Here is a 14,148-nt window from a genome sequence, read left to right as displayed (position 1 = left end):
CTGAGGAGGCTGGCTCTCACCTAGTGTCTGGGAGGGGGAAGACTCTTCTTCCTCCTCAATGCTCTCTGTTTGAGTGGAGTGATCCATTGTTTCAGGTTTCACAACCTCACTATCTGTCTGAGTAGAGGCTGAGACCATTTCAACCTTGCCAACCTTTTCAGGAGGGCACTCAGTTTGTGTTTGGGCTGTGACTGTCACAGCCCTCCTATCCTGTTCTGGAAAGTCTGTCTGAGCCTGGGCAGTGGCTACCACTGCCCTTCCAACCTTTTCAGGGAGGAATGATGCTTGGACTGGGGCTGTAGCTATTACTGCCCCACTAACCTGTCTGGATAGGCCTATCATTCTGGAGTGAGTTTCCTGCTCCACCTCAGCCCATGCTGAGAGTTCCAGGTCATTCCCCAGTAAGCAATCTACAGGTAGGTTATCTGTCACTGCCACTCTCATGGGCCCTGTGACATTACCCCAGCTGAGCTTGAATACTGCCATGGGATGCCTTCTATTCACTCCATGAATGTCTGTCACCTGATAAGTAAAACCAGGGGTCAGTTGAGCAGAGGGGACCAGATGGTCACTCACAATGGTGAGGCTGGCCCCTGTGTCTCTGAATGCCTCAACTTTCTGACCATTCACTAAAACTTCTTGTCTATACTTTCCCAAAATGTGGGGTCCAGTAGTGAAGTTGGCAGTCTCACAGACAAGAGTGTGGTCAGGGAACCTGGCTAGGCCATAGTCCTCCTGTTGGCCCAAAGTAATGCCCACCACATTCTTGGGGGCACTCCCACCACCTGGGGGATTACCACTAGTGGTAACAGGAGGTTTAGGAGTATTACCTGGGGGTATATTTCCCTTATTATCATTTTTAGGGCAACTGGCATCACTTTTGTAATGGCCCACCTGTTTACAGGTATGGCAATAAGGTTTCTTCTGTTCTGAAGGAGTGTTCTGGGACCCGCCACCCTTGTTGGAGTTTTGGGGCCCTTGGGAAGTCTTCTCTGTGGATTTATCCCCACCCTTCTCTTGAGGCTTGGTTGATTCCTTTTTCTGGTCACCACCCTGGTTTTTAGGCCTGACCCTGGTTCTGACCCATTTGTCTGCCCTCTTACCCAATTCCTGTGGAGAGGTCAGATCAGAGTCTACCAGGTGCTGATGTAATAACTGGTTCTGACAATTATTTAAGATTTGCTCCCTCATAATTAGATTATACAATCCTTTAAAATCAGTAACCTTACTACCCAGTAGCCAGCCTTCAAAAGCCTTAGTGGCACAATCAACAAAGTCAGTCCAATCTTGAGACTGAGTTTTCTGGGTGTCTCTGAACAGCATCCTGTATTGTTCAGTGGTTAAACCAAACCCATCAACCAGTGTATTCTTCAAGATTTGGTAATTGTTAGCATCCTCCACCCTAGTAGTGAGGAGCTTATCTCTACCTTTACCATCAAAGGAGAGCCACAAGATAGCTGCCCACTGACTTTGGGGAACACCCTGCACAGTGCAGGCTCTCTCCAAAGCAGTAATCCATTTGTGGATGTCATCCCCTTCTTTAAAGGGGGGCACTATCTTATTCAGGTGCTTTGTATAAAAACTCCTTTCCCTATTGCTAGGTTTATTGCTGCCACCGGTGGGCTGTAGCCCACATAATTCTTGCTCTCTAGCAAGGGCAAGTCTCTCTTTGGCCAGGGCAAGTTCTTCCCTTTCAATCCTCAGTTTGACTGCCCTTTCTTCAGCTTCATACACTCTCCTCTTAGGGGAAGACATCCCTCTGTGAGAAGAGTTGAGAGAGCCATTGGTTCGAAAGGATCTGTTAGAGCCTCTTGATAGAGACCTAACTCGTTCATTCCCAATGTTAAGCTGACCTGAGAGTGGCCCCAGGGGTCCCCCAGTACCAATCTCATGTCTGCTTAAGTTGGACCTGGTTAGTCTTCTGACTTCTACCTGTCCCTTATCTGCCTCATCCCCTGACAACTGATCATCATCCTCATCCTCAGCATCATCTGCTTCCTGGAGAGGATGGTCAGTGCTATCAAAGGGTCCCTGTAAGGAGGGCAAACTTCCTTCTGGATTAGAAGGGTCTGGGTTACCAGCCCTACTGGCATCATAAGCCTCTAAGAGACCAATCAGAAAGGAAGTGGTGGGGTTAGACCCCTGTTTTAGTTTCCTGAGAGTACACACTTGTCTAATCTCATGGAAGCTAAGAGCAGCATATTTTGAAGTAAGGACCTGTGGAGGGTCCACTGACACAAGGGGATACTCAGAGTTTCCTCCTTTGTCTGACATGCTGATTCTAGTGTGGTGTAAGTGATGCACCTACCTACACTATGTGTTTGCCTACTGATCCCTTGCTAAGAGTTGCAGCCAAGGTGTACTAAGCCTTGAGGAGCTGCAACAGCTGGTTCAGTAGAACTCAGAGTATTCTAAGCTTAGTTATATGTACCTGAAGTACTTATGTGATCTTTCAACAAGATATTCTTAGGATACGTGTGGTAAAACAACAGCAAGCTCAAATCCCACCCGCTGCTCACCAATGTGAGAAGGTGGCCTGATATGCAGTGCTCACTATTCTAGTGAACACTATGTATCAGTCCAGCAACCCTTATTGATGATTGGTTGTAAGTCAACCTTATAGACCAGCTATCCTAGTAGCGTGGATACGAGCAGTCTAAGGCTAAAGACTCGAGAGGGCGTGTTAAGCCAGCTGTTTACCACACATATACCCCTTGAACACCAAGTGAAAGGACACCACACAAGTGTTATGAAAATAAACAGTTATTTATTAAGAATCACAACAGCCCTGTACTCTTTATGAGGACAGGGTACTAAGCACAAACCAAAACTCTTACAAAAATACTTAAGTTAGCACAGTATACACAAATGCCCGAGGGGCACGGAAAACCATATACTTGAAAAGTGGAATGCGAAATTACTAGCAGGTAAGTACAGTACTAATAGGCTTTGGAATCGCTAGGACTTGACTATGGAATCGTTAGATTACTTCTAGGAGACCCAGGGGACTCGGGTGCAGTGTGTGCACTCTCACGCGAGATGCGGGACAAAGTCTATGGTAGCTAGAAATTGCAAAGTTAGTGTTCTCGGGCGAACCCGACCTGGTAGGAGGAAAACGAAAGTAGATTCTGACCCTTGGATAGTGAGGCTATGCTGGGGCACCGAAATGCCGAAGTTACCTAGCCCAGGGGCTGCAGCTGCATAGGACTCAAAGGACGTCGGGAATCCTCGTTGACGGACCAGGAGCCTGGAAGAAAGAAGTTGCTGGCAGGCGACCAGTGAAGAAAGTTCGATGGATCCAAGCCTGGATCGAAGGAAGATGACACCTGAAAGCAGAGGGGACCAAGTTCGTGACTACTAGCCAGTAGTCAGTGGGCACCAGGAGGGCACCGGATGGTAGCCACCTCGACAAGGTGAGTGGGTGACGCTGTGCTCGGAGATCTCACGGACCAGGAGGCATTGTCGGCGACCAGGATGGAGGAGCGAGCTGTCCCACGAAGATAGAAGCTGTCGGCGTCGCTGGACCCAGGATTGGGCAACAAAGCCTTGGCAAATTCAAGCCCACGCGGTGGACCTAAAATGGCGTCTGGAGTGGACCAGGAGGGTCCGGGGTGCCTCTCTTGAAGAAGGAAGCAAGGGCCAGTCTGGAGCAACCAGACCAGCAGCAGTGATGTCGTCGGGCGTCGTTCAGAAGGCCACAAGCCAGCCGGCTAGTAGCCAAACAACGCGGTGCACAGCAAACAGCAGAAGGGCCCCACGCAGATCGTGGAGATGCAGGGAGGCTGATCTTGGATGCTGGAGCTGCGCAGGGTTGGGGCTTCTCGGACCCCAAAGCACTCACCAGTGGAAGACTCGGTGGGCTTGTTACAAAGAAGTCGTGCAGTCTTGGCGATCGTCGGTCCCTCGAGGTCTCGTCGCACTCACAGTTCTCAGCTTTGCTGTAGAGGTGAGTAGAGGTCAGAGGTGCCAGGGAAGCCGGGTCTCGTCGAGCTGGGTCGTCGGATTCGTGAAGAAGGACTTGCAGCAGACCGCAGTGTTCTTAGGATGGTGCCCGCTTGATGCAGGGTGACTACTCCTTAGCCACAAGGGAGAATCTTGAAGAAGGAAATCTTGAAGTCCTTTCGCAGAAAGTCGTGTCTTGATTCCAAAGATGATCTAATTTGAACAGGGGGCCCGCTCTCATCTTTATACTAAAAAAGGGGGCTGACCCGGTGACTATGTCCTGCCTATGGGTGGGACCAGGAGGGGGGTGGTTACACCCCTCTCCCCTGCCGGACTTCCCCAGGCCAGGGGCTGGTGTGCCCCTGGAACTGGTTCTGACTGGCCTATGCGTAGTGAGCACCGGGGTGCCACTCAGCAGTCACCTTCCTGAAAAGCCCTGCCTACCCAGGATACACAAAACCATGTCTGGGACGGTGCTAGCACCGCCCCTGACAGGAAACCCTTTGTCCAGGCTCCCCTCGCTGGAAGGACTCCAAGCTGCAGGGGGTCAGACTCGTGTCTGTGGTGGCAGCATCCATTTGTGGAGCTGAGGCTTCAGTTAACTTTAACCGGGGTTCACAGTTACATACATGTCGTGTCCCTCTAGAAGGGTGGAATGCTAACCCCGTCGCCAGAATTGGCGAGGGGTTAGTATTCCAATTCGTATGACACCTTACTCGACATGTTTTGATAAAGCAATACCAAAGATAGCATTTAACCGCGAGGATTATAATGCACTTAAGAGTATATGGTATGCGATATCATGGAACAGCTATTAGGACTTGGTTCCGCAAGCTGCAGACAGGCTCAGCTCATGCCAGAGCACCATCTCACACGATTCCAAGCACTCTGCCTTCAGGATTGTTAAGGCCTGCCATAGGAGTGACTGATAGGAATCTGTGTGTCCATTTTAGGGTTAGATATAGGTATACTATATCTACAGCAAAGGGTGATTACACGACTTTGCCCCAGCTGTCATGCAGCCAGTTGTGTCAACTTTTAGGAGGCCAGCCAGGGGTGGCATAATACATGCTGCAGCCCCTGGCAGCCCTGGGTACACCCATGCCCTGAGTTACAGGGTCTGATAGGGTGGCCCAGTACCAATTGGAAATGCACCTAGGGTACATGGAATCCATTTTACAGAGAGAGCAGTAGGCCTGGGGTCCTGATTGGCAGGATCCCAGGTCGACTATGTCAAAAACCAGCTAAAACACAGGGCAAAAAGTTGGGGGCAACCATAGTCAGGAGGTACCTTCCTACAGCACCTACCGCCGGCTTTTGAGCAGAGCTTTGGGCAACGGCTTTCTTTCATTCACAAAGTAAGCATTGTGAATGACTACTTCTCCTCCAACAGGTAGGCACCTTTTGGCTCAGTACATACCAATTAGGAGTGTACGTTAAAAAAAATACTCCGTATTTTAAAAGCAAAGCCAAGATTCAAGCTGTCAGACTGGGAACACAGTAGGCTAAATATATCTACCTCTCTGTTAATTGCATGAGTTATTGTTCAGCGTAGTTAGCCACAGTTCTTCCTTACAGATTTTCCTTGATAGGTAAATTATTCTTGGGAGCCTCAGAATTAGTCTTAGCTTCCTGGAATGAGATGCCAGGATTCTATTTACTTTCCACGAGATGAATAACAAGGACTCACACATGGATTGTTATGCTTGAAATCTCCACCAGTTCCCTGCTCCACTTTGCAGCGCATAAGGCCTCCAGCAAAAGACTTTGTGGGTTCTTGCGGACTTTGCTACACACCAATATCATCATCCACGCCTGTTACATTAATAACATCTGCTTGCTATCTAAAAGAATCAGCATGGACTCCAAGATTCGTCCTATTTGAAAGGGTGTTTGTGACTTTACACCATGTTGTCAGATGAGATCTACCACTAGACAACCCTGCTTCTGCATTTCATGCTTTATGCTCCATCAACTGGACATGTTCTCTCCTTATAACACTTTCTAGAGACTGCCTGCTCCATCCAAAATGGAGCTGATCTGTGGCCATCCAAATCACAAGGCTACTACTTTAGCAACAATCTTAACAATGAAGCACATCATCTTAGAGGTCTGTTTGACCTACCCATGTTTATTATTTGAAGAAAGAAAGAAAGACAATAGATTACAATGGCTTGCCCATAAAGTGGAATAACTTCCACGAAACATGTACAAATCATTCAATCTCAGGAAATCTAAGGCTTAAAACAAGTCTTGTCCAAAAGAGATAAAACAGTATTAAAATCAAACTTTGGCTATAATTCTGAGTTAAGGACCAAAACTTTGAATCTTGGAGAAAGTTTGACTTTAGTGTTCCCCAACACTGAACTACCTCACTGATGAGTCGCTATGAGTTGTTTTCGGGAAAATTACATCTCAGTATATATTGGATAGAATATATATGTACACATTTAAATGTGCCTTTGGAGCATGTTTTGTCATAAAGTGCCCAATTGGTGGGCAAGCAACTGACATATGGGTCTACTAAAGCCAAAATTCACCAGATGATTCTTCAGTCGTGTTCTATACATAGTCTGAGTAGGAGAGATTCTCACAGAGACTGGCAAGGCAATCCAGACATTTAATCCCAAGAAGGCAAAAGAGCTGAAATGGAAAAGAGTGCTTGGAGGTCAGGGCCATGACAGGAAAATATGTGTGTGTGTTTGAGAGTGTGTGTGTGTGTGTTTATAGATATATATTCACCAAAGGTTACAGGGACCTTATATGTAGGTTGACATTTTACCCGCGCAAAATCATAGAAATTCAGCAGTTGGAGTTATACTTATGTTGGGAAACCATAACTTTTGGTCTAAAGTTATTTAATGGCACGAGTTATAGTTTCTTCAGATAAGCATAATTATACGTATAACAATAACTGCTGAATTTCTATGGTTTTGTGTGGGTAAAACATCAACCTAAGTATAAAGTCCCTGTAATTTCTGTTTTTTTCAGTTAGTTTTCATGTCTTATTTAAAGTAAATGTATATGTATATACACATTTAAGACAGTCTAATCACAATTATACACAATTAAACTTAAGAATAGAGAATCCAACTACACCAATTATCTATTTTCTCCTAAAAATACAAAGATTTAGAACACCCACCAGGACATCCTATTGCCAGCTCTATTGGATCACAACTAGAGAACATTTCAAGATTTGTTGACATCTTTTTGTTTCAGTGTGTTACAGCACTGCCTTCTTATTTGAGAGACTCCAATGATTTTCTCAATAAAATGTAGGGCATCTGATGGAAGGATAACTATCTATTAGCAGCTATAGATGTGTCATCACTATACACCTAGATTTCCTATTGTGATAGAGTAAAAGCGTGCCAATATCTCCTAAGAGCTCGACCAGTGACTTATACGGCTCTCCAACATGATTTTAGAAATATTGGAATACTGTTTAACCAATAATGTCTTCATAGCTGAACGGAAAGCACTACCTGCAAAATCAGGGAAAGGGCCATGGGACATCCTTTGCACCAACGTATGCCAATCTACTCGTGGGCCATTGGGAAGCTGAGGCCATTTGGACAGAAGAAAATAGAGAAAAGCTGCAATATGTTAAATTGCAGACGAGGTTAATTGATGATTTGTTCCGAATCTGAGAATATGAGTTTGGAGAACTTTATTTCATCATTGAACCAAAAGACATGTAATCTTAAGTTCACATACACAATGAAAATCAGATAAACTACCTGGAAAATCGAAGTATAAATCAAAGAGTACAATATATGTACCAATATCTATAGAAAAACAACAGCCAGTAATAGTATACCCCACGCTAATAGTCGACACTGCAAAACATCAAAGTGGAGTGTCCCGTTTGGAGAAATGCTAAGAGCAAGGAGAAACTGTTCGGAAATCCTTTGACTTCGAAATACAAGTCAATGAAATCTGCAGGAGATTTGAGGCCAGAGGACACCCCGTAGAATATCTATGCAACATGAAAAATAGAGCTATGGTAAAGAGGAGAGAAGAAATATTAGTTACCGGAAGGAGAGACCTTAACAAAAACAATCAAACTCGGGTAAACATGGATTATAAAATCAACCATCAAGAAAAAAGAAATGCATTAAAGAGAAAATGGAAAATGTTAATGTGCAATGACACACTGAAAGAAATTATATCTCAATATCCAAAAATCACCTACAGAAAAGCGCCCTCTTTAGGGGACCTACTGGTCCAAATTCATCTACTAGTAGAAAGAAGTATGAATAAATCCTTGTTATATCAACCTGGCTTCTGGAAATGTGCTAAATGCAAAGCATGTGAGCATGTAGTAAATAGAATGGCAAATAAACTGTATAATGGAAGAGAACAAAAAATCGTTGAACACATCGCCTGTGAAACGAACTATGTGATCTACATATTACAGTGCAAATGCAGAAAATCTTATGAGAGAAGCACAATGAATAAAGTCAAACTAAGAATCCTACAACACATACAAGCAATAACAAATATGGATTTTCCTTATCCCATTGCAAAACATTTCTGGGAGACACATCAAGGGAACTCACAAGAACTGATATACTTTTCTGTGAAACATATTAGGCAACTGCACGAGGGGCTAATAGAGAATTGGCCCTTAGAAAGATGAAACCAAGATTGATAATCTCAGAGGGAACAGAGGCCACCCTCAGATATAATTTGGACGCAGAACTATATATTCATCTATAATTGACTCTTGAAATGTATTTCATCTGACTGTTTATAATTACATAGCATCAGGATGTTTTTTAGCTTTTTTACCTATTTATACACTTTGACATCTGATGATTTATTATTATGCTGTTTCTCTGTCTTTACAACTTCTACATTTACTGAATTTAGTTTTCCTTGAACCATAATGTACTTTAATAATACTGCTTGAGAGCTCTGAATGAGATTTTATGAATTTGAAGGAAATTGCCTCTCTTTGTAATAGATGAGAAGTGTATGTATTTCCAGTGGCACTTTATTTCATGATTTAGACTGGCACTATACAGGTTGGATGGGAAACTGGCAATAGTTTACAAAGAAATGGCACTTTATCAGCACTCGTGCTTTTATAAGCATTTTATGAGGACTGTTGCTCCTTATTGTCTAACACCATATCATACGATTACGATGATTCATAAATATAGATACCATAAATGTGCATTACGGTAAAAGGCACATGAAGCAATATAACTTATATATTGGTCCCTTAAAAACAACTGTTTAGGATTCTATGGCAAAAAAAATGTATGCATGCTTGTGGCAATACAATTGAAATGTAATTTTTTTTTTCTTTTTTTTGAAATGTAATTGCTTTAGTTGTTTTTTCACTGAAATTAAGGGTGGACTAATACATATGTCTTTATAAGGCTTGCCATTCATGGTAGGACTCTCTTGTCCAGCAGAAGGCCGAAATGCCAAAACATGCCCGCCGTCTTTTCCTGCACTTGCACTTTGGTCATTAATGAATGGATATTAAAATTAAATTAAAAATAAGACATACCTACTTGAATTGTGTGCTGCTCTCTACGATGCATTGGTGTATAGGAGTTTCCTATGGAGATAGATAGATAGATAGATAGATAGATAGATAGATAGATAGATAGATAGATAGATAGATAGATAGATAGATAGATAGATAGATAGATAGATAGATAGATAGATAGATAGATAGATAGATAGATAGGACAGACAGATAGACACACATATGGAATTTGCCATATGTATATTTGTGCTCATAAAAAAGATATTTTCAGAAATTATTGGTGGAAAAAAACTATCAGTTACATCATTACCTCTTTATGACATTGATGTTGAAAAGGAGAATTCCTTTCATGACTTTACTAACCCAGCAAATCAGGTAGATTTAAAATGTGTTTCATTTAATGCTTTTTGCACCTAATATAATAAAGGACTGTGCAATAACAAGCCTGTGATTCACAAACGTGCACGCTTTTTCACCAGGATCATCCTAAGCAGCAATGTATAAAAGGTACATTGAGAGTTTCACTTGCCCTTGCAAGACACAATGTACAGATTGTGACTCCTTAAAATTCAGACAGAGGAGCACAGTTCTTTGCTTCCGCACTAATTCATACATATTCCCATAGTTCACGTTATCATACTACAGGCCTTTAGTTTAAAGCCAGACTTATTTTGGGTTGCCATCAAAAAATGCAGCCAGCATTTTGCTTCTTTAAATACAGGAATGGAGTGCTGATATCACTTGTATGCATCCCTCCCTGCATTCCCCAGTCCCTTCAGTAGTATCCACAAACAGAATCCTTTTTCATTAATCTTCATGGAGCAGGATTCTGTGAAGTGCCATTTTTGGGCTGTGATGAATTTCTACATCTGTTGCAATGAACAAATATTCTCATGTCAGTTGTTTCGCTCAGCGGCTGGCCTGCGCCCTCAAAATAATACAGTAGACCCTTCATTTTCTGCATTGTCCGCATCTCAAAATATTTCATCTCATTATACTCGTGTTACTGTATTTCTTTTTATTGTTTATAGATTATTATAGATTTTCCAAATTCATCCCTTCCAAACTACAAAAAGAAGTCAATTTTACTCCAAATTTTTAAGTGCTCCCTGTTACTTTTTTAACTCCCCCAAAAGATGATGTCGCATCATAAGCCATTTTGCTGTGGTTCTGTAGACATGACTTTTGTATTCTTACATCCTTTTAGAGTCGTATACATTACTCTACTGTCAATCAACAGCCATGAAGTCAGTCACATAGTTATTACCTCCTTTTGTGATCCTTTACACAGCTTTACATATGCTTACCATCTAATGCGAAGTAAATCTCATCACATCATTTTTAATAAGGTCAAAATGGATGCCCACCTATTTAACAAACTGCACAAGCATGGCCCCAAGGCGACTTGCTAGACAGTCCCTACGCACTAGACCATTATTTTCTCTGCAGGCTTGAAGTAAACAAATTGAATTTGATGACGGTTGCTCCAGGCATGTACCGTGTGCTTTGCAATTGTGAGCCATGTGAATTTCATAATATTAAGCCTAATGGCGCATTATTGAAAAGTAAAGGCCGCTGCGGCTTTTGTGTACTCTTTTAAGAGTATTGAAAGATTAATAAGGCTATGCCCACTGTTTCTCGTGCATGGCCACGTTACATCTATTTTTACTGTGTAGGTTTACTAAACCCTCAGGTATCATTTTACTTGACTCTAGCCTTGCTCCAATGAGCACCGCAAAACACCAAGAACGAGTTTGCCTCTCAAACTACCACCAACAAAAGCACGAAACCTGGCGTTTGTCGCGTTACTGTCTCTAAAGATGCAAGACAAGTGGAAATACTGCACCGCTGACTTAAAACAGTCTAGTGAGGTATCCGCGCTGCAAACCCATTTACCAAGTACGCCTGTCAAACCGGGTGCCGTTTGCCCGCCCCTAGCCGTGCCACGGTCATTTCAGTGGCACAATGCACGCTCGCCCGCCCTTACCTCTGCTGGAGATATCTGAAAAGCTTCGGCGATTTTCAAATATAATTCTTTGACGCTGGTGAAGCCCTCGATCCGGCCCGTAGGGCTCCCGTGGGCCAGCTGCGTGTGGAAGACCAGCTTGGGGCGCAGGTTGGCGGGGGGAGGCGGCAGACCCGCCGCAGCTCCGTTGGCAACTTGTTTGGCGGCACTCGTCCCGGGGGCACCCGCGCGGCCGCCGACCTCTTCGCTGTCCACAAGCTTCGACCTCTCCTTTGACTTGGCTTTCTTCTTCCCCCTTATCCCCAGAGGCATTTTGTAGGATAGCAAATAAATAATTCGTGGCCGAGTAGGTTACGTCCACGTCCCTCATGTAACGCTTTGTGTTTTTTTCACCTCCGTCTCGTTCTGCACGAGTATATCACCTGACGTTCCTTCCTCAGTTTCAGGGTCGACTTTGTTCCCTGATGTCACTGAGTCATAGCTTCTGTTCTACTGCATTGGATACTGCAGGTGACGGAGAAGCGCTTCCTGTTTCTGCTCTACTAGACCCGGTCCCCCAGCCCAACCCTTCACCTTGCAAATAATTCCCTATTCTGAAGGAAAGCCACGCCTTCTCCTTTCGATACCGCCAGCCGCGTTTACCTGACGGCTGCGTCTGTCCAGTGGACGCATTGGCTTTCAGGTGTCACCTCCTGTTAGCACAGCCATGCATCCTGTTTTCCATGGCATGCGATATCTGCATCCAAATTCGGGCCTGCGCTTGTCATCAGCTGGGCCCTTTTGAATAAAACCAGTTTTTTTCTGTAGGCGAAACCCTGCACTGCAACTCTTAGCTTGGGGGATGCAGACACGTGGCTGTTAATAAATCGTGCTGCCTTCATTTCAGTTTGCGTTTACCAATTTTCGCTTCTAGAGTAATTATTTTCCCCTAAAATGTAAATACTGTCCACTCCAAATGTTTGCACCACAACTAGCGTGCAACATGTTTAAAGCATCAGTGGTTCACTATGCTAATACATCTATTAAATAATCTAATGAAATACACATTTTAGTTACCGTTATGCAAGCGAATGCCAACAATATTTGTCTTTAGGAGAGGTCTTGCCTTTGGTGACCTCTTATCTGCGAGATTTTCTACAGCTGTTCAGCGTCACAATGTTATATAACAAAGAAATATGCAATACATTCTGAAACTCCAAACTCTATGGAACCATTACATACGCCATACACTGAATATAATAATACGAGCAATAAACATAATATTACTTAAGTGAATAACATATTGCATGCCACTGCAGGTTTGATGTTTGACACATTGTTAATGTTGTTGGGATTCCAGCCTATTACCAACAGGTAGACCAGGGAGGGTGGAAACCGATTCAATGCTGCAGGCACAATTGAAATGTGTTTGACAGAGCACGTCTCATACATCCAATTTGAGTTCCAGGCCTTTGACAACAATGTAATGCTACTTTTAAAGGGTGCACGAGGGCTGTTGCCATACCCCCTTATAAAACCACAGGATCTGTTTACAAATATCACTGAGCTCTTTCATATCTGGTCTTCATTATTCATTATGAACATTTTGTTTTCTGAAATGCTTGTGGTCGAGTGCTGCTCGGAGCACACGAGTGAGTGCATTCCAGAATCTTGGACATTTAACTTCAAGTTTGATGTGGACATGGGATTAATAATAGTTCCACTTTGCATCAGGTTTCTGAAACTCTGACCCTATCCACTTCACTGCACTAACTTACTAAACTTCGGCATGCTGTTTAGTTCCAGAGTAAGTCCACTATCACAATTTCCACTTCATTTTCTTCAATATAGGCTGCTGTAAAAAATTGGCAACACGAGAGGGGCTCTCACCCGCTCAACTAGGGATACCTGAACTCTTGTTAGAGCCAAACCTTGGAGGTATGCTAAGGAGCAAATGATAACTGGACACAAGGCTGCTTGTAGTTTGTAGTATACACCTCAGAAAAGTGTGTCTCCACTCTGTTAGGTAACAATGTCCACTCTGTTAAGTAACTTAGGGCTAGTCCGAGGACTTCTGAGGCCCCGGGCAAAAGGGAAAATGTGAGGCCCCTCTAATTGCATATTGCATCACAAGAAGTGACATCACAGAAAGTGACATCGCAGGACTATTGATCTTATTTTACATAACGGAAGCGACCTAATGTGGATATCAGTAACACGGACAAAAATATGAGGGGATAGAAAGCAGGTAAGCAAATAGCAATTTCTGGAAAGGAAAGATTTTTTTTTTTTTTTTTTTAAACCTTTATTAGTTGCGTTCAACACAAAAGACATGACAGTGACAGCATCTGCATTTCAGTACATCAGTAAGAAAGAATCGTGATACATTCCGTAGAGAGGTAGCAGCCTCACTTGGTCCTATATGACACAGGCTCAGTTTCATAATGACAACAAAGTGTGACCTGTAAGCCAGGACTCTCCCCCCCATCACAGTCCAGGACGCAAGGAGGATGATCTTCACCACCCCGCCACATTCAGACATGAGAACAGGCCAGCAAGGTCGACGCCTTCACACCCCACCCATCCGCACTCGTCTGTGACCTGTCCAGTCCATCGGTTATGCCAATGTGTGCAGCATTGTTCCTCATGCACGGCAGGCGTGTGCATCCCTGCCAATTAGCGCAGCCAACCCCCAGTGTAGTGACATGTAAGTCTCACCATAGAGCGATGTCGCGCTCACAGCTCCCCTTCG

General features: G+C 43.7%; 1 protein-coding gene across 1 annotated transcript in view; it reads right to left on the bottom strand.

The window, feature by feature from the left end:
- Positions 1 to 12,012, bottom strand: part of GIPC2 (GIPC PDZ domain containing family member 2) — a 663,848-nt gene extending 651,836 nt beyond the window's left edge. The window contains exon 1 of the mRNA XM_086954220.1: positions 11,439 to 12,012. Within this exon, the coding sequence (XP_086810346.1) occupies positions 11,439 to 11,729 (291 nt within the window). The 5' untranslated portion in view covers positions 11,730 to 12,012. The remainder of the gene's footprint in view (positions 1 to 11,438) is intronic.
- Between the last annotated feature and the right edge of the window lie 2,136 nt (positions 12,013 to 14,148).

This window comes from Lissotriton vulgaris, chromosome 1_1 (assembly GCF_964263255.1).
Source record: "Lissotriton vulgaris chromosome 1_1, aLisVul1.2, whole genome shotgun sequence".
Classification (NCBI taxonomy): domain Eukaryota; kingdom Metazoa; phylum Chordata; class Amphibia; order Caudata; family Salamandridae; genus Lissotriton; species Lissotriton vulgaris.
This window is presented reverse-complemented; position numbering and strand designations above follow the sequence as displayed.